At 38.1% G+C, this 21,521-nt stretch overlaps 2 protein-coding genes across 3 annotated transcripts in view; both read right to left on the reverse strand.

Annotated features, from left to right (window-relative positions):
* Window positions 1-1,277: 1,277 nt before the first annotated feature.
* LOC308618743 (uncharacterized protein C9orf40) lies at window positions 1,278-7,252 on the reverse strand. Its single transcript, XM_081236983.1, has 2 exons — window positions 6,547-7,252; window positions 1,278-2,477 (listed from the first exon to the last, which is right to left on the reverse strand). Exons 1-2 carry the CDS (start codon window positions 6,973-6,975, stop codon window positions 2,319-2,321), a joined length of 588 nt encoding a protein of 195 aa, XP_081093109.1. The 5' UTR covers window positions 6,976-7,252; the 3' UTR covers window positions 1,278-2,318.
* Window positions 7,253-16,760: 9,508 nt separating this feature from the next.
* Window positions 16,761-21,521, reverse strand: part of CARNMT1 (carnosine N-methyltransferase 1) — a 50,213-nt gene continuing 45,452 nt past the window's right edge. Inside the window, exons 7-8 of one of the 2 annotated variants that reach the window (XM_081236237.1) lie at window positions 20,533-20,636; window positions 16,761-19,831 (exon numbers count right to left, since the gene is read on the reverse strand). In XM_081236237.1, the coding sequence (XP_081092363.1) occupies window positions 19,730-19,831; window positions 20,533-20,636 (206 nt within the window). In that variant the 3' untranslated portion in view covers window positions 16,761-19,729. The remainder of the gene's footprint in view (window positions 19,832-20,532; window positions 20,637-21,521) is intronic. The other variant, XM_081236238.1, reaches the window with a different exon arrangement.

The following is a 21,521-nucleotide window of genomic DNA, read 5'->3' on the forward strand; positions in this document are numbered from 1 at the left end:
GTTATGATTCGCAGGCTCTAGAGCGCAGGCTTAGTAGTTATGGCACACAGGCTTAGTTGCTCCGTGGCATGTGGGATCTTCCCGGACCAGGGATCGAAATCCATGTCCCCTGCATTGGCAGGCAGATTCTTAACCACTGTGCCACCAGGGAAGTCCTACCTTATGGTTTTGGTGTTTTTTGACATATGCTTGAAAAAGTCATCCAAGCTACTCTTTGGATCTCCTTCACTCAGACACTGCAATGTGGTGTCCGATGAAACTTCTTGTCAAAGTAACCACCTCCTACTGTTCATTTGGGGGACATGTCTTAGTCCTTACGTTACTATACAATAAATATAATAAAGTTAGCACATTTCCAATGTTTTACTACTGGATCTCTGTAACAAAACTTTTCTATATGCATCTTCAGGAAATGGTCTAAAATTGCTGGCATGACCCTCCCATCAACAAATAGGAACACCCATTCATTCGTTCATGCAATATTTATTGACTATGTGGCAGGCACTGTTCAGACACTAGGAAGAGCAGTGCAAAAAAACAGATACCTTCCAAAAATAAAAAATGGACACCTTCCTACCCTCAGGTCAAAGAGAAAGGAGGAAGAAAGTTTATCCTTTCCACAGTACTTTTAACTGCTTCTTCCCACCTGCCTGCTTTCTTTGCTATTTCTTCAATCCCAACTCTTAAACTTCTAGTAGCAATTTAAAGTGGAATGAAGTGCAACTATAGGAAGCACATTCATTCCAATTATGTTTTTTGTACCCATAAGATCATTACGAGAATTAAACATGATGATGCAGGTACTTAGTATACTGCTTGACAATAAACATAGTCTGAGGTAGATACCATTTATTTGTTTCTCATTTTACCAGTGAGGCATCTGGAGCTTAGAGATGAAAAATAACTTGCTTAATGTTACACAGGTAGAAAGTGGCAGGCCAAGACTTTGAACTGACTTCAAACCCTTAATTATACAGTTTGTCTTCTGTTCTAGAATATTCTTATTAATGTCAACCCATACTTAGATCCTACAGTACACACAAAACATTGGTGGTTCTCTCTCTCTCTCATTGGCATTTATCATCTTTCCTAAATTTTGGATCTAATGTCATTAACAACAACAAAAAATATACAAGCAAGATGAGTTAGTCAATTACAAAGCCAACATTCTGAATGCAATACAAAAATTACTAAGTTATTAGTAACTTAGTTACTAATATAACTTAAACACAAATTGCTTACTTTATTTAACAATAAAACAGTAATAATGACACAATAATTCAGTTGTAACAAAGCCATCAACAGAGCAAAATAAAAACAAAGCTAACTAAGGAGGCAGTGCTTCAGCTCAAGTTAGTTATCTCTTTTAAACAGGAAAAACAATCATTAGTCTAGTGGTTCTTGAACTGGCCTGCTCATTTGAGGAATGGGAGGAAGGAAGATTGGTGCTTAAAAAAATAGCTACATCCAAAGCCCAGCTCAGAACAATCATATGAGAAGAGTGGGGCCCATCTGAAGTGTTGTCAGTGTTGACAAGTACAAGTCTAAAATAATAAGCAATAAACAGCATACCCTCAAAGCAATTCAAAACCAAGAAATTAAAAAAAGAAAAGAAAAATATGATAAATTTCTTTCCTTTTATCCTGGGACAAGGGGGAAGGAAGCACCTACTCATTTCTCTTTGTTCTTTATCCATCTTTGATTGCCCAAAGTCAAGTTTAACAAACATTAAATATTGGAAGTTATGCAAACATCCTATCCAAATTAAAATGTTCACTACTGTACATTTAGAAAGCTCTTTTAAAACAATACCAGGTTTCAGAAAGAATCCCCCACATTTTAAGTTTGCATAGATGTTTAAGTCAGCTATTTGTTCAATGAAGAAGAGTCGATGAAATGCATTAGAAAGCATTTTATTAATAAGTTATTATAAAACAATATTCATTTCGTGTACCACAAATTAACTTTTTGGTGCAACAAGAGGAATATCTGAATGTTTCCCATCTATTTCTAAAACTGTCACAATTCCTTTTTATAAGACTGATATCTTCAAATTTAGAACCTAAACATAAATTTTTCTTAAGAATGCATACATAAAATACTTCTCCTATAGCTGCACTATATCCTTGACAAATCCCTATCGGGAGGTATAGTAGTGACTGCAGGCATTTATCTTTAAAACAACTTTTTCTCATTTTTCAGGTTTGGGAATGATATCACATCAAGTATGGAAAATAACTTTTTTCCTTAAGAATACATAAATTCACTTAGAGATGTCTCCTCAAATTCAGAAAAACCCATTTCTTCAGCTCCTTCTGTCAGGACTCCATATCGATCTCAACAATTTCATTCTTGTCCTGAAGTGTTGTTTCTGTCAGGTTGTCTTCACTTACATCTTCAATGTCTGCCAGATCAATAGGTGGTAAAGGATTCCTCCAGTACTGGAAGGTGTTATACTGCCAAAATTCTTCATCGAGCTTTAGTGAAAAGAAGAGAGAGATTAAAGTACATCAGTGGTCTAGAAAAAGTTAAGTTTTTTCATGAAACAAATTTTTTTCTGCTTTAAAAGCAAACTCACGTTAAGATTTTGCAGTCTTTAACTTTGCATCTTCAACAAATATATATTTTTAATTCTGCCTAATCAAAGTACTTCATGGACTCAGTCAAATCTGTGCATTTTCATATTCATGAACTGGTGAAATTATTTCCTGTGAGTAGTTTAAATTTAAAAGAATTTCCTCCAAGAGCTTCTCTTCCCAGAATTTTCTTCCATTTTTCAACCAAAAAATAATGTCTGAAGATGGTCTTAAATTTTTTTACCTTTCAGTGAGGAAAACAATTTATTTAAAAAACACATGCACACATCTTAAAATTTACTTTTGGTCTTTTTCCTGATGTTTGGTATTTTAAGGGATTGACTTGACGTAGGCTAAAATATTTTGACAACCTTCTAAAAAGCATTAGAATAAAAACATGGTAAATAACAAGAAAATCTTAAACTGATCATTTTATTAAAGATACCATTTTGTACAAGACATGACTCAAGATACCAAAACTGATAAATCCAAGTGAATGCTGGCCCCTTCAAAATTCAACAGCTTACTGTAAAAGGCTATAAAATTGTTTCAAGTAACTATGAAGTTGATATTCCAACTTCACTTCATTCCATATTCAACTTCAAAACTGGCACAAAATTAAAATACTTTGTGCAAAGGAATTGGCATTGCAATTACATATAGGCTTCCAAAGTGACCATTTTGAAGGTTAACACCTTTCCCAGATGGATATCTACATATCTATATTTAGTCTACTAAGTTGTGTTTGTACTTTAGGTTCATACTTGCTACAGCAGCACTAACCAACAGAAATATAATGAAAGCCACATATGTAATTTAAAATTTTCTAGTAACTTCAGTTAAAAAAGTAAAAAGAAGCAGGTGAAATTAATCTTAAAATTTTACTTGACCTAACAAAGCCAAAATACTATCATTTCAACATGCAGTCAATATTCTTAAAAATTAATGAGATATTTTACATTCTTTTTGTCTAACTAGAAGTTTTCAAAATCTGCCAGGTATTTTACACTTCCAGCACTATTCAGACTAGCCCCATTTCAATGCTCAATAGCCACATGTGGCTAGTTACTTAAATGGGGAGCACAGGTCTTCTCAATAATAAGTTTATTCAATGCCTTAGACACTAAGGCTTAGAGCATTAAGAGTCTCTTTGGAATTCCTTAACACTGGGATAAAAATGTAATAACTCAAAGGATGCCAAGAAAACCTTCATTTTAATAAGTAAATAGGGTTAAAAACAAGGACCTATTTCTCTGCCTTTTGGAAAGAAAAACTATTGTTCAAATGATCTACTTATAAAAACAACCCAGAAAAGATCCTTAATGAGGTCAGTATAACCTAGTAGCTAAGAGCACAGACTTTGCCACCAGACAGACCTGGGCTTGCATGATAACTCCTCCACCCATTAACTCTGATCTTGACCTAGGTCTCTTTCATCATTGGTAAAAAGCAGAAAGGCTCTTGTGCAAATTACAGTTTAGCACTATAAATGCCCAATATAGCTAGTTATTATATCCCAAGAAGACTACGAACCAATATCACTATGAACCAAAATCACATTTCTGCTTCCTTTCTATTTAAAGTATTTAACAGTAAGGGTCAGCACCGACAGAGTACTCAATCTGCATAAAGTGACACTAAAGTGACACTAACATGAGAAAATAAATGAATATTTATTGAAGTAATACCTGGTTTTATTTTAGTTCTCCGGTTAAAAAAACACCTGAAACAACTCATATATTCTGAGGTTCTAGGACAGAAAAATGGGTACCACGATTCTGCCTAGATTGCATCCTCAATATAGAAAGGACATATTTGAGGAAATTCTTCCCAAATGAGATCCCAAGGGTAAGGGTAGGGACTTAAGCTCTATTCTGAGCAAAATAGGAACCAGGAAGACATTTGCTGCATGAAGTGAAAAAGCTTTTTAACTTCTACATGGTTTTGCTATATCCTATTTTCCCTTGGCTGTAAGACCCTTAAAACAAAAACCATGCATCTTTGGTGGCAGGAAAGAAAGAGGGAAGCTGGAGAAAATTAAGTTTGCACAAAGAAGCAGCTCAAGGAACAGAACAAAAGAAAGGAACATGAGGGTAACTGGGCTTTTGCCAAAAGAGAACAGGGGACTAGTCTTGATGAAGAAGGAACCCCTAGAGGCAAGCTTGTTCCCTGTCACAGGCTTGTAGTGACTACAAGCAGCAGAGAGCTGTCAGATGTGGTCACTGCTGTGGAAGAAGACACAGGTGTGTCTAGATTCTAAGCAAATGTCTGTGTCAGTTTACTAAAAAATTCCTTTGCTTACCTGCCATTTCCATGTCCCTCTTATCAATTTGTGGCATACTGCAGTCAGTATATTCTGGTATGAAAGACAAGCCTAAGTATGGGCCCGGCACCAAAAATGGTCAAGTTTTCAAACTACACAGTACTTATCTCCATACCAAATAGGTCTGGATGACTGTCACTCTGGATTTTTGTTTTTTCAGGTCTTGCACATTGGTGTGACATGATTTAATTGGAAATTCTAATTCTTTATTCTACTTTCAAAACATAAGTGCTATCTAAAAGCAGTCTGAAGAAAAAAAAATCTAAATAAGGATCATGTTTTCTAAATTCCAAGAAAACTGGGGGTAGAAACATTTACAATTTATAGTTTCATCCAGAAATGCTCATCATAATAATTATATCTAAAGGATAATTTCTCATGACCACAGAAAAAGATCTTTCCCGACTACTGTATCTTATTGGCAAGGTGTTTGATAAATTCTGCATAAGATACTTTAGACAATGGAAAAATGTGGGGTGGATGCTATGATGGAGTAGTTGAAGAGAATTTGGTGAAGTCTGGTCTCTACATTTGGCTCTTCCCAAAGCTCCTGGTTCAACCCAGAACTGCCAAACTGCAGCTTGAATTCCAAAGGTTAGACCAACGCTGCCCAATAAATACAAAATGCCAGCCACAAACGTAATTCGAAATTTTCTGATGGCCATATTAAAAAAGTAAAAGAAATAAGTGAAATGAATTTTAATATATTCAATCCAATATCTCCATATTATTTCAACGTGTATTCAATATACAATTTTTTGAGATCTTCGAAATCTAGTGTGTATTTTACTTTGAGAGCATCTCAATTTGGACTAGTCCCATTTTAGGTGCTGTGTCACATAGTTAGTGGCTGCCACACTGACTAGCACAGATCTAGACAGATCTTATGTGCAGAGACAAGGCAGGCTCATTTCCCAAGGAACAGGAACTCTCCAAAGATCCTCATACAGACGGCGGATCTTAAGAACCAAATTAATTCTCAACAACGATCCTTTCTCATAGGTTCCGATTTAACACTGCCTTTTCCCAATATACGGAGGCCCTTCCTCTCAACCAAAAGAGCTGTACCATGCCTAAAGGATGTTCAACTGGTGGCTACCACATTCGTCACCCTCTTTAGAAAGAAATCGATCACGAATTCCAGAAAAAAAAAAATCATCGTTAAACCAAGGAAGACGCAATACATCTTTCTCTGACGTTTGTCGTTGAGCTTAACTTATTGCGGTTACACGGTCAACGTCTTCCCCAAGTTCTACAGTCTGTCATTACCCACGCCCCCGCTTCCCTCTGGGACAGCACAGATGCTGAAGGTCCAAGGCCACGTCTACTACCTCACCCAACGAACAGTCTGTCTCCCCCTAGTTTAGCTTAGTGCTCTCAGCTCGTCGGACTCTCCCAAATCGCTGCCAAAGGTGGGCTCTGGGGCCCCTGGTGTGCTGCCTGGGGCGGGGGGTCGGTGTTCATTCTTGTGACGAGGATCCCGGCTTTTCATCTTTTGGGGCGTCGTGACGAACACGAGTCTAGAGAGGAACGATCGGTTCCTTCCCGGGACGCGCAGTGCCCGGGAAAGTATGACCCTTTTCCCCCTCACCCCGGGCCCCGCCTCCCGTCCCCCGCCGGAGCGCCCAGCCCACCGCCAGACCCTACCTGGCGCGGGGCGGCCCCCCAGTCTCCCCGCAGGGACTCTGCGTGCTCCGCCCCGTCGTCGCCACCGCCCCTCGGGGGCCGAACGCCCCGGGGCTCCTCCCCCGGCCCGCGGGGCCGCACGGGCGGCTGCAGCAGCGGCGGCTCGCCAGTCTCCAGGCCGCGGCCCTCACGCTCTGCGCCGTCCGGAGCGCCAGTGTCCCCGCCGTCGCGGCGCTTGCTGGGCGAAACCAAAGGCTCAGTCATACCCCCTGCGTCAATTTTACGCTTTCGGGGCAGCTCCGGGACGCCGAGGGGCTGCTCGGGATGCGAGGCTCCCGGCGGCGGGATCCGGAGCGGTGGCCGCGGCGGCTCCTCAGGAAAGTCGCAGAGCAGGAGCCGCTTCCAAGGCACGTGGAACGTCAGGGGCTCGGCCGCACGCCGCTTGGCCATGGGCCCCGAAGGCTCGGGCGGAGCCCGCCGGGCGCGGGAGGCCGAGCGCCGATAGCTGTGGGGGCGGAGGGCGAGGGCGGAGCGCGCAGCACGCTAGGAAGGGCGAGGACCGAGTCCGGGCGAGGCTGCGGCTGGAAGGTGCAGAGGGCGGAGGGGGCGGGGCGGCCGGTGTGGCCCAGCCCGCGCACGCTGCCCTCGCGACCGCCGAGGTAAGGCCGGACGCTGAGGAGCAACCACGAAGCGGCTGAGATTCGAACCTGCGCACAAATGTGCGCGCGCGCACTCGCACCGGCGAGGCGGAGCCTTTGGTTGGTGGAGGCTCGCGGGGCGAACTCCCGAGCGCCCCTGCGGCCGGAAGTGCGCGTCCCGGGGCGAGGCGGGAAGGCCGCGGCGGGTTTATTAAAGGCCGATTGGCGGTGTCCTCGGAGGGCGTGATTTTTCCTCAGGGGCGGGGAGAGGGGTGTGCAAATACCGAGCTTAAAGTGTATATGTTAATATTCCCTTCCTTGAGTCAGTGGCCGTCGGGACGTCCCCAGGAGTTTAAAACAGAGAATTATACAAATTTAATAAATCAGTGTTAACAGGCTTTAGCGCTACGTTAAATGATTACTCAAGACAGACTGCTGAACGGGGGTCGGGGCTGAGGGAAATAGATAAAGCCACCATGCAAAAACAAAACAAGAGAAAACAAACCAACGAGTGTGTTTTGCAGTGGCTGTTGTGGAAAGTGAAGTAGGCACCACATTCCTTGATCTTTTGAATAAAAATTCACTGATGAAGTTGCAGAGAAGGTGCGTCGCTCATCTAAGGGCTAATCCTGGAGCACAGTCCTCTCCCAACTGAAACCTAAAATCGTTTGACTCTTAAATTACGTGGGAAGTGCACAGAATTCCCTCCTTGCTCTGCGCGGTGATCAAAAGTGAGATTCCAAGACCTTTGTTATATCAAACTTGTGTGTGTTGTCAAAGAAAATGAGGAGACGATAACAACATATAAGGTATTTACCTTATATTTTAATAGTTAATAAAGACAGTAACCAAGTAAAGAAGAAGGTAAGGAAGAAAATTATATATAAGTGCTTTGAAGGGAGAAACTACTATGATCTTCTAGAGGAAAAGAGTGCAAGGAAGATAACTGTCCTCTAACTGGTTGGTACTACCTATATATTACCCACAGCCCTATACCTCAAGGCTGTTGTGAGAAGATAAGGCAACCAGTTGTTTATTAATAAGCACAAATATAATAAGTAGGGTAATAAACAGTAGCTTTTGTTTGATCGTTCCATTTCCTCTTGTTTTGTTTTCCTCTCATCCCCGCGTCCCCCTCCCCTCTGGCAACCACCCGTTTGTTCTGTGTATCTATGACTACTTCTCTTAGGTTTGCTCACTTGTTTTTTAGATTCCATATATAAGTAAAATGATACAATATTTGTCTTTCTCTGACTTACTTCACTTTGCATATCCTCTAGGGCCATCCATATTGTTGCAGATGGCAAGATTTCATTCTTTTTCATAGCTGAGTAATTTTCCATTTTATTGATATTTTATATATATATATATATATATGGATATATCACAATTTGTTTATCCATTCACTGATGATGGACATGCAGGTTGCTTTCAGTTTGGGGCTATTACAGATAAAGCTGCTGAGAACATGTGTATGGACATAGGCTTTTTTTCTCTTGGGTGAATAAATACCTAGGAGTGGAAAGGCTGGATCACATAGTGTATATTTAACTTATTAGCAAACTGCCAAACTGGTTTCCAAAGTGGCTGTACCATGCTACATTGCCACGAGCAGTGTATGAGAGTTCTAGCTCCTACATATTCTCTCCAACAGTTGGTTTAGTTAGACTTTAATGTTAGTCTTTCTAAATAAGTATCTCATGTATCCCACTGTAGTTTATCCCTTTGCATTCCCCTAATGACTAATGATGTTGAGCATCTTCTAAGTGCTTACTTGCTATCTGTATATCGTCTTCGGTAAAATGTTTAAATTTTGCCCAATTTTATTTTATTTTATTTTTGCCCAATTTTACTTTATTTTTGCCTAATTTTAAAAGTGGGTCATTTGCTTTCTTATTTTTCTTCATATTTTTATGCATGTAATCATATTTCATTCATTTGTATTAAGTATAGTATTCCATTATATGAATCCACTTCATTGTTGATAAACGTTTCAGTTTTTTCAGATTTTTGCAGTTACAAATAGTGTGCTATGAGCATGCTTGTTCATAATTTCTAAGGCACAGGTGCAAGAATGTCTCTACAGAGTGGAATTACTGAGTTGTAGAATATATTTAACTTCACCTGGACTAGGTAGTGCCAAAGCTTCCCAAAGTGCTTTTTACCAGTTTATCATTCTAGTAGAGGACAAGAGATGCCTTTTTGTCACATCCTCACCAGTAAACTGAGTATGGTCTTACCGGAGCAGTGTGATATGGTATCTCATTGTGGCCTCGGTTTGTATTTCCCCAGTGAAATTGGACATCTTTTTATATGGTTTATGGACCATTCCTGGAGCAATAATCCTGGCTCTTTACTCTGCATGGTGTCTTGTTGAACAAGTTCTAAACTTAAATGTGGTCTAAATTATCAATCTTTTGTCTAGTTTATGCTTCTTTTTTGTCTTGTTTAAGGCATTGACCCTTTCACCACCACCTCTGCCTCAAGACCACCCTGCCTAATCCCATTCTCTGCTTGGCCCAACTTGGATCTCTAGCTTTTTGAAAAAGGATTGTTAAATTCTTTGCCCTTTAAAAAAATTGGTTTAGTTGGTTTTTTTCTGATTTGGAAGAGCTTCTTTTATATTCTAGAAAGCAATGTTCTTATGGGTAGTAGGTGTTGTAAATATTATAAATAATTCCTCCCAATTTGTGTCTTGTATTTTTACTCTGTGATACCTTAATTTTAATGTAGTCAAGTTTATCAATGTTTTCTTTTCTGGTTTACACATATTACATCTTGTTTAAGAAGTCCTTTCCTGTCCCAGTTCTAGACATTTTATGGTTTTATATTTTTGCTTCCACATTTAAATCTTTCATCCATGTGGAATTGATTTGTGTGTTTTTAAGGTGTGAAAAAAGACTCAAGTTCATTCTCCTTCCCTGTATGGAATAACTAGTTTTCTTAACACCGTATATTGAATAGTTGTCCTTTTTTCACTGTTATGCAGTACTTGCTTTGTCACAAGTCAAGTTTTCATAAATACACACAACTTTGGGGGAGCTCTCTATTCAGTTAGATTGGTCTATTTGCTATCTTGGGCCAATTCAACAGTGTCTTAATTACCATAGCTTTGTAATAAATCCTTGATATCTTTAGAGCAATCCTCCACATCTTGTTCTTCAGGAATATCTTGACTCTACTAGGCCCTTTGCTCTTCCATGTACAGTCATCTTGTAGCATTACATTACCCTTTGGAATCATAATTGCACTGAAACTATAGATCAATTTGGAGAGAACTGTCATCTTTACAATAGGGAGCCCATTTCCTTTTCAATGATATTTTATAGCCTCAAATTGTTTAGGTCTTTTAAAAAGTCTCTCAATAAAGTTTTACAATTCTCACTGCAAGGAGCTTATGTATCTTTTGTTAAGTTTATTCCTAGGCACTTTATAGTTTTTGTAAATAGTTCTTCCCCCCACACCATACCTTTTTTTTCTCCAACATTTTAAGTTATTACTCAGGAGTTGTTACTCCTGTGCTGTCTTTAAAAAATTAGTTTACTCCAAGTTTTATATAGTACCAGATTCATTGCTTCAAGGAATTTGTCCATTTCATTCCAGCTGTCAAATTTGTTGGCATAATATTTTCTATTTTCTGTTTCCTTGATTTCTACTTAATTGGGGTTTACTTTGTTCTTCTTTCTCTAGGTTCTTTTGATTTAACCTCTAGCATCATTGATTTTAGCCTTTCTTCTTTTCTAATATAAACATTTAAAGCTATAAATTTCTCTGTAGCACTTCTTTATCTGCAGCCGCCCAAATTTTGCTGTTATATTTTCATTATCTTTCAGTTTGAAATACTAATTTCCCTGATTTCTTTTTTGACCTATGGATGATTTCAATGTGTTAATTTTTCAAATATCTGAGATTTCCCTAAATATCCTTTTCTTATTGATTTCTAGTTTAATTTCATTCCCCTTTAATTCATACTCTGTGTAATTTTAATCCTTTTAAACTTATTGAGATTTTATGACCCAGTATGTGAATTATCATGGTGCAGGTACCACGTGCTCCTGAAAAGAATATATATTCTGCATGTATTGGGCACCATGCTGTCACGTAAGTAAATGTCACTTAGGTAAAGGTGATTAATAATGTTTTTTAGATCTTATATGTCTTTACTGATTTTTTTTGTCTAATAGTTCTATTAATTGCCAAGAAAGGAGTGTTAAAAATCTCCATCTATGATGGTGATTTTTTTGTTTCTCCCTTAAGTTCCATCAATTTTTGTCTATGTATTTTGAAGCTCTGTTATTAGGTACACACATATTATGATTGTCATGTCTCTGATGTACATCCATCTAGTATAGTTGTTCCAGCCCTCCTATGCTTACCATTTGCATAGTATATCTTTCTTTTCCATCCATTTACTTTCAGCTTGTCTGTGTCTTTACATTTAACGTATCTCTTGCAGACAACTTACATAGCTGGATCTTGCTTTTCTGGCATTCTGACAATTTCTGAATTTTAATTGGAATGTTTAGTCCTTTAACATTTGATATAAATTATTGATATGGCTATATTTAGGTCTGCTGTTGTGCTATTTATTTTGTTTGTTCCCTTTCTTTTCTGGCTCTGTACCTCCTTTCCTTTTTTTTTTTTTTTTTAAATATTTACTTATTTGGCTGCACCAGATCTTAGTTGTGGCACGTGGGATCTTTAGTTGCAGCACGTGGGCTCTCTTAGTTGCAGCATGTGGGATCTATTTCCCTTACCAGGGATTGAACTCGGGCCCCCAGCATTGGGAATGCAGAGTCTTAACCACTGGACCACCAGAGAAGTCCCTTTCCTTACTTCTTTTGGATTAACTGAATATTGTTTTGAATTTCATTTTAATTTAATTCTTAACATTTAACTATATCTCTTTGCATTAATTTTTAGAGATTGCTCTAAGGATTGCAGTATACATCTTTAACTTTTTAGTCTATATGAAGTTAACACAGTACCACTTCATGAAAAGCAGAAATCTTGAAACCCTTCTTTCTCACCCCTGCCCTGTCCCAGAAGCACTTTTATACTGACCCAGTAGGATATTCTACCTATCCTATAATTTCGTTAGAAGCACTGACTTCTTTCCCCAATTCTTCTTGTGGAAAATAACCCAGAACTCATCATTAGTAACAACAAAGCAACAAAGAAGTTTTCTTAATGTATTCTTGGTAAAGAAGACTCTCATGAATTTATTCTGCTTATCTTTAAACTTGCCTGTTTCAGACTGATTGAATGAAGCCTCACAGCAGTTTAGTGTAGGGAAGTGGTTTAAAAATTTTTAGCAACTACGTATTTGCCAGACCTTTTACATATCTCATTTAAGCCTAAAAACTGCAGCAGATGCTATTACCAATTTAACAGATAAACCTCACCCCTGAGCATCAAGATCCCTGTCAACTTCTCAATGCGTCCAGACTTGACCACCGTACTTAAAATCGCAACTCACTTGGCACTACCCATGTTAAGATTCCCCTTGCCTTTTTTTCCCCCACAGCACTTTACACCTTCCAATCTATTATATAATTCACTTGTTATTCTTATTATCTCCCTCTCTAGAAAGTAAGCTCCTTGAGGGTAGGGTTCTTTGTGTTTTTTTCACAAAGATATATATATTCAAGCACTTAGAACAGCACCTGGCATGTATTAGTAGCTCTTTACATATTGTTGAATGAATGACTGTTCTTCATTTTACCTGGGTGTTTCACAGGCGTCTCATACTCCACCCTCCAGTATTCCCTATGAGCCATCGTTCATCCAACCAGGTACTCATATCAGAAATACTCCTGTGCCCCTTCACAATCTTATGTTCACTCATTAATTTATTCTTTGAACAAATATTTTGAGTATCTGCTATAACTGGGCAAAATTCTAGACACTAGAGTTTCAGCAATAAACAAAGCTAAAATCCCTATCCCTTGACTCTCCCACCGAAGCTTTGTATGGAGGAATTAGACAATAAACAAGTACATCTGTCATATGCTGAGGAAAAAAATAAAGCAGGGTAAGAAGGATAGGGAGGGTTTATATAAGGTGAGCAAGAAGGATCTCTCTGATAAGGAGACTTAAGCAGAGACCTGAGGAAAATGAAGGGACAAGTTGTATATATATATGGGGAGTGATTGTAGGCAGAGGCAATGGCAAATACAAATGTCCTAGAGCAAGAGCATACCTAGCATGAGCGTGGGACAGCAAAAAAGCCAGTGTGGCCTTTTTTCTCTGTTTTGTTTTGCATAGTTGCTATATCTGCTGTTAATCCTATACATTTTTTCATCCCAGACAATGTACCTTTCAACTCTAGAAGCTCAATGTGGGTTTTATATGTCTCTACATAACTTTTTGAACATATGGAATACAGTTATGCTATCTTATTATTTTTTTTAATATTTATTTATTAATTTGGCTGCACCAGGTCTTAGTTGTGGCATGTGGGATCTTTTAGTTGTGGCATGTGGGGTCTTTAGTTGTGGCATGGGGGATCTTTAGTTATGGCCTGTGGGATCTAGTTCCCTGACTAGGGATTGAACCTGGGCCCCTTTGCATGGGTCCACGGAGTCTTAGCCACTGGACGACCAAGGAAGTCCCCAATTATGCTATTCTAATGTTCTCTGCTAATTTTTGGTTCTGGGCTGGTTTCAATTGATTGATTTTTCTCCTCTTTATTGCTGGTGTTTTCTTCTTTCTCTGCACACATGGTAATTTTTGATTGGATACCAGATGTTATGAGTTTTATTTTGTTGGGTGCCTTTTTTTCCCTCTGGCTCGGGTATCTAGTTATCTCACACACATGCACTGATCAGTACTCTACAGATTACTCCAAGGGCACTGTCCTCAGATCTCCCATGTTCTCTCTGTGTGCAACTCTTTCCTCTCAGGAACTCTGTCCTACACAAGGTAACAACAGCTCACTGCCGGTGGAATCTGAAGCCTGTGATGCTGTGCGATAACACAAACAAGACTCAAACCCAACTCAAGTTCTTCTAAGATTGACTCAACCTCCCATGCCTGCCTGAGAGGCATATATGTACACCCAGGCATAAATACTGTTTACCTCAGGTTCTGTTTTTTTCTACACAGTAAGTGGAATTCAATATTATGAGACTTAGGGAAAAAAAAGGAAAAAAAAAAAAAAAGGCCTTGTTAGCAGATGAAGCAATTAATGGAACTAGACTCAGAGTTGACCCAGATATTGGGATTATCAGTTAGGGACTAAAATATCTATAATATATTAAAGGATACAGTAAAGAAAAAAAAAGGTGGACAACATGCACTGATACACAGGGAATTTCAGCAGAGATGAAAACTACAAAAAGATAAGTGGAAATGCTAGAAATATTAGAGATAAAATTTCTTTCAACAGTTTCATTAGTACAATGGACAAAGATGAGGAAAGACTCAAGGAACTTGAAGATAGGTAAAAAGAAACTATTCAGTTTGAAACACACGGAAAAAAATTTTTTTAAAGTGTAAAAAACAAAACAAAAACTAAGAAACCACCAAAAACAGAGCATCCAGCAGTTGTGGGACAATGACAAGACAATCTGATGTACATGTAATAGAAGCCCCAGAAGCAAGAAGCAAGAGACAGCAGGGCAGAAGAAATATTTGCAGAGATAACGGCAAAGAACATTACAGAAATAGTAACAAAATATCAAACCATAGATCCAACAAATGGGGCCCAATGGGTCAGCCTGCTGCTGGTCAGCCTCAGTGCCAGCTACGTAAAACCAAAAGCAGATGTGGTCAGTCTTCAGAGGCCAGAACTCAGAACAGTCCTCACGACTCTGGCCAATCCTCCACTTAATGAACCTCACTACATTTTTCCTAACTTTTGGGTCTGGTCTGCCAGGTGAGAGCCTACAGACTGGCAGATTAAAGACAGCTCTCTTTGGCCCTTAAACTTACACAAATTGCTCAGCTTCCCTCGTAGCTAAAAGAATATTAAAATTAGATACTTATATTGACAAAATATGGAAAGCTTAGCAATATCTAGTACTGGCCAGGAACAGATGCAAAGTTATTCTCAAACGCTGGATGGAATGTAAATTCCATCTTGAAAGGCAACTTGACTGAAAGTGCACATACACACCCAATGATCCCACTTCCAAACAGCTACTGAAGAGAAATAAACATATATATGAGGCATGTACTACTAGCATGTTTGTGAAAATGAGGGTAACCCTCCATTAAATTTTACTTGCGCCCTCTGTCCCATTACCTACTATTATATTTCTTTACACTTCCCAACAAGCTTTTGGAATCTATACTTATACCTGTCATCTTTGATTTTTTCCCATAAGGTTGCACTGAAACTTTTTTCAAAGGGTCACCATAAATATTAAAAATAATGTCCTGTTACCAATCTTCATCTTTTTTTATCACTATACATCTTTTTCTATCACTATACAATAGTCAACACAGATTGAAATCACATTTACTTGTCCACCATGTGCTTTCACATATTCACATACAGGTATACCTCAGAGACATTGCAGACTCGGTTCCCGACCATTGCAATAAAGCTAATATCAGAATAAAGTGAGTCACACAAATATTCTGGTTTCCCAGGACATCTGAAAGTTATGTTTATACTGTCGTTTATTAAGTGTGAAGTAGCATTGTCTTAAAAAAAATGTACATACCTTAATTTAAAAATACCTATTGCTGGGCTTCCCTGGTGGCGCAGTGGTTGAGAGTCCGCCTGCCGATGCAGGGGACACGGGTTCGTGCCCCGGTCCGGGAAGATCCCACATGCCACGGAGCGGCTGGGCCCGTGAGCCATGGCCGCTGAACCTGCGCGTCTGGAGCCTGTGCTCCGCAACAGGAGAGGCCACAACAGTGAGAGGCCCGCGTACTGAAAAAAAAAAAAAAAAAAAAAAAAAAACCTATTGCTAAAAATGCTACCATCATCTGAACCTTCAGCAAGTCATAATCTCTTTGCAATGGTAACATCAAAGATCACTGTTCACAGATGACCATAACAAATACAATAATGGAAAAGTTTGAAATATTGCAAGAATTACCAAAATGTGACACAAAGACATGAAATGAGCAAATACTGTTGGAAAAATGGTGCCGACAGACTTGCTCAACACAAGGGTTATCACAAACCTTCGATTTGTAAAAAATGCACTATTTGCAAAGTGCAATAAAATGAGGTACGCCTGTATAATATTTCACAGATAGCACATATGACCTCATAAAAACCCACTGAAATAGGTGGTATCAATCCTGTCTTATAGATGAAGAAACAAACTCGGAGCACCTTGCCCAAGATCACAAATAATAATTCAGGAAAAGTATCTAAGTGCAAGTTAAGTGCTCATCCTACTAATGGCTGGTCCTGGAATTTTCTTCTACTGGTTCCTTTACAATTCTTGGTTGATTATTTAACAAACCAAAGACCAAGATTAATTAGTATAAGGCCCAGCATACTCGGAAACCAAATAATCATATTAGAAGCATATAAAAATAGGCTAATCCAAGGGTTCAAAAGTATTATGTGTTCAATTAACATTCCCATGTCTATGGTTATGAGTAATTTAGATGGAAACAACCAAGCAAATATTGTTTCATAGCAATTGGCAGACTTTAATATTCAAGAAAAATTAATCCCATCATACACATTAAAAATATAGGAAATTTCATGCAGACATGAAGCTTCCGATTCAGCCTTTGTGGCAACTTTTAGAATGAGAGTTACATATAAATACAGTGCATTTTACAGTTCCCAAACTTCATAATTTTATACTGTGATTTATACAGCTTCTCTTTATATTTTACATATCCCATCTTGCTCACTTGATTAATATACCCTAGCCTGCACTGCTTCAGATTATGGAAATTTAAAAAAAAACAACAACAAAAGCAAGCACAATGACCTATCTCCTCCCACTTGATGAAAATGAATGACAACATTTGTGTATAGAGTTATTTAAGAAAAATGTTTTAAACTTTAAGGCTTATACACTTTAGTAGCTATTTCTACACATAAGAAATACAAAATTAAATCCTCCAGTGACACCTCTATTATTGATTGATACCACAATTTTCAAGTTTAGAATATATTAACTACAAAAGCTATAAGAAAAAGAGTGATGCAAATTTGTGAAGTACGTTTAAAAAACAGTATTCATAATATGAGGGAGAAATTAGAAACAAATGAAATAACTGATTTCAGAATTAACTAAAATATAAGCTATAATTTAGAAATATAAGTAACATTATTAAAGAATAAAACTTGATAGCAAAAATTTTAAGTAATAATGCCAACCCATTGGTGTCAACCTGTTTTTCCCTCTATGAGAAAACCAAGATCATTTGTTTTGATACAAGTTGTAAAAAAGTGAATATTAATCAGTGAATAAAAAGCATTTCTAAATTACAAACAGCATGATTCCTTTCCTTTCAATGGCTTTTTAAAAATACTTATGCTCCTCTTAAGTTTCTTTCTTTAAAAGAAAATAATAAATTTGGGGGCTTTTTCCCCTTGCAATTAATTTCAAGTTCCTCCATGTGGTAGGTAAGGAGAATTCCCACTAAATGAATATCTGCCAAGTATTGAGGAACACAAAAAAGAGAAACAGTTTTTCAGAAACACTCAACAGGTTACATACACGTGTCCATAACCTGACAAATCAAATTAACTTCACGGAATCCTTCACTGCATCATGGGCATAAAGGCCACAGGAGCTCCTGTAGTGTATGCAGAAAAGGTCCTACTGGTAAGATGCCAAATCGCGTAGTGACTCCCCCGCACCTAACTGACAGTAAAGGTCTAAAGATTTCTAAGTAAGTTTTCCTATGAAAACATGACATTTATGCTACCAGCACATTATTGAGATTAAGTCTATCTATCCAAATTGCCACAGAGGTCACTTAATATCATCACAATCATCTGTGAAAAAATTCAATATTACTTCCTTTTCTCCAAGAAAAGGTTAAATTAGTCATCTCTACTTATCAAGCTACTGGAAAACAGGACAATAAGCATTAAAAAAATACAAAGGAAAACTCCCTCCAATAAAGATCCGCTAGAGGTAGAAATTTAAAGCAGCATATATACTGTTTTAGCTACAGCTATCAGGGAACAAAATTGGTATTAATCTGAAATTATATTAATGGCTGCTTCTTACAATATTAAAGACACAGACCATGGGCAGTAATTTATCCCTAAATTTCATAATCAAAATTTCTCCACATTAATACTATCATGACAGTTTTTACTAGTATGTAATTGTTTTAACGGAAAAAAAAGTGCTTGCTTTTGTAATTGATGTAACCTAAAGAAAAGACATTATTGTAAACATCTCACTGATAAACTCTGTATTCATTTATAGTTTGAAATCATACATTTCAAATGGGCAGATTTTATTCTTATGTCCCCAGTTTCTGAGCAGTACCTTTAATAAAGGCTTTTGTGCCTCACTTAGAATGTTGAGATCTCATACATTTCAGAGTGATCCATGATGAGTATGCTTTCAAAAAGCGTTCAATTTAGTGTGGCCAAAAGACTTAATTTCTCAGTTATTTAAAATGCATTTTACTGGCCTGTGATCCTATGAATTCAGCATTTCATAAAAATGAAATGTTTGATGCTAACTATAAATTCAGCTGAGCTAGAAAATAAAATCAAATAATCTGAATGATAAAAGAATAGATGCACTTTTTTTTTTTTTTTTTTTGGCGGTACGCGGGCCTCTCACTGTTGTGGCCTCTCCCATTGCGGAGCACAGGCTCTGGACGCACAGGCTCAGCGGCCACGGCTCACAGGCCCAGCCGCTCCGCAGCATGTGGGATCTTCCCAGACTGGGACACGAACCCGTGGACCCTGCATTGGCAGGCGGACTCTCAACCACTGCGCCACCAGGGAAGCCCCTAGATGCACGTTTTATGTATAGATTCCTTAGGTCCAAAGTAAACAAAATTCCCAGTTTCAGATGTTGAAAGTGACAGAGGATCCTTAGACTCTTTTAAAAATAACATGTGCAATGTATACAAAAGAACAAAAAAAGGAGATTATTATCGACTTCAATACTATTAGTTATTCATATGGCAGACTTGCAATGGACAGCTTCATGAAGACACTGGAGATAAAGTTTTTTCTACTGAAAGATAATTCTGGGCTTCAAGGAAAATGTATATTTGAAGACACTGGAGATAAAGTTTTTTCAACTGAAAGATAATTCTGGGCTTCAAGGAAAATGTATACTTGAAGACATTTCCTCCATTTTTACTTGTGTAGTACAAATATGCATGGCATAGTATGTTTCTGAAAAAGCAATAGACATATTAAGAAAATAGACGATATTTCTTAATTTTGTTAGGAATAAGAAGGCACCACTGACTTGAGGTTGTGTCCTGTCATTGTGATAGTTGACTTTGAGTTGTTTATTTCAGCATCTGCTATTATTAAACTTTTTTCCTTGTGATACCACTTGAGATTGTGTCCTGTCATTGTAATAGTTGACTCTGAGTTGTTTATTTCAGCATCTGCTATTATTAAACTTTTTTCCTTGTGATACCACCTGAGACCATTATTGTGGTTTACGGACCACAAACAAGACACATTCATAGTAGTACTTCATCATGGAGAGATCATTCACAGTATATGTTGACAAGACAGATTCTTTTTCCACCTGAAATGCAAACAATAATCATAATGATGATGATGATGACAACCATGGTGCTATTTTAAACATATTCTGTATATTAATTCATTTATTACACAAAAGTACCCCCTAAGATTGGCACTATTAGTAATCCCACTTTACCAACAACAGTTTTGCTCAAGGTCACACCACTAATAAGTGGTGGAACTGGAATTCACACTCAAGAAGTCTAATTCCAGAGCTTGAACTCTAAACTACTGTAATATGTTGCTTTTTTTATCTTTAAGAACAAACCTTTTACTTTTTAAATGAATCAAATGCTTCTAAATAAACATACAACTAAAACACAATAGTCAAAGTATCATGAAACCTTATAATCACATGATAAGGAAAGACTGAACAGTACAAAAGTACATACAGTAAACAATATCCCTCTTACACCTGCCCTCCCACCCTGTCTACCTGGTACTTTTCAGTCTACAAAGGCCAATATTATAATGGTCAGCTACCACTTATTGAAAGGTGATTACACCAGAGATTACAGTTTTCCATTTACATATATATTAACTAAAATCCTTATAGTTCTAAAAGCTAAGTATTATTATCTTCACTTTATGGGTGAGAAAACAAAGAGGTTAAGAGGTAAAGCCAGTAACTGCCATAACATCAGCATTCCTGTTTAAGTGCTTTGGAAGTTAAATTTTGGCAATACTTCATTCCATCCTTACCTCTACCTGGAATCCATACTGCAGGACAACGTTTTTTATATCCTCATAGCTCAATTCTATGGAAAGTTCATTTGCCAAATTTTCAAAGTGGTATAGCAGAGGACCTATGGTTTAAAGATACTATGAATGAACTACTTAAATATAAACATGCACTAGTAGCCGTTTAAACTGAACTCCAAGTTGAGAAATAAGTTGGATAGAGGATGAAACGTAAAAAGGAGAGGTAAAGAACCATTACATTTGTCAAGGACAAGTATCCAGACCACTGAAACTTTGGCCAAGTAACTGCCATTTGAGTGCTGGGCCTACATTCATGGGGAGCGAGACCCTCTGGTATAACCGCCTTACACTGTGATTCTCCACATCATGGGCCTTACACCTGTAACTCTTAAGGTCCTGAAGGAGTAGCTGAATCACAGAATACCAAGTCCCCAAAATGCAAGGGTATACTGTAATTATAATTCCATAAGTAAATGCAAAACTGCAGTTACAAACTGAGTATCGCGTGAAAACAGAGAAGAGTCCTCAAGCCAGACTGGGAAGGAAAAATGTGGGGGTAAGGGGGGTTGGAGAGTTATAGGCTGGGCTTCCTAGAAGGAAAAGGTGATACGAGAGCTGGCTTTTTTTTTTTTCCCCTTCTTTTTTTGGCAGCACCTCGTGGCTTGCAGGATCTTAGTTCCCTGACCAGGGATTGAACCCGGGCTACCGCAGTGAAAGCACTGAGTCCTAACCACTTGACCGCCTTGTGCTGGCTTTTTAAGTGCACAGCTCATATCCCAGCTCTAACACCAACTAATTGTGTGCCTATGAACAAGTCACTAACTCTGCCCCATCTGTAACATGACTTTAACATGAGATAACACACCTGGCATATAGTAGGCACTAAGTTCATCAAAGCTATTACAACTTCTTAAAATAACATTCCCCCTTTACTATTCTCTCACTCCAGATATCCAAGGAACTATCACCTGACTCAAACCAAATTTTCC

The sequence above is a fragment of the Mesoplodon bidens genome (genome assembly GCF_964165515.1).
Source record: "Mesoplodon bidens genome assembly, chromosome: 6".
Taxonomy (NCBI): domain Eukaryota; kingdom Metazoa; phylum Chordata; class Mammalia; order Artiodactyla; family Ziphiidae; genus Mesoplodon; species Mesoplodon bidens.

Bases quoted from the DNA above. Each gene is read 5' to 3' on its own strand.
- LOC308618743 (XM_081236983.1), bottom strand. From the start codon at position 6,975: ATGGCCAAGCGGCGTGCGGCCGAGCCCCTGACGTTCCACGTGCCTTGG. The intron at 2,478-6,546 runs GTAGGGTCTGGC...TTTTCACTAAAG, and splicing joins GGGGGGCCGCCCCGCGCCAG to CTCGATGAAGAATTTTGGCA.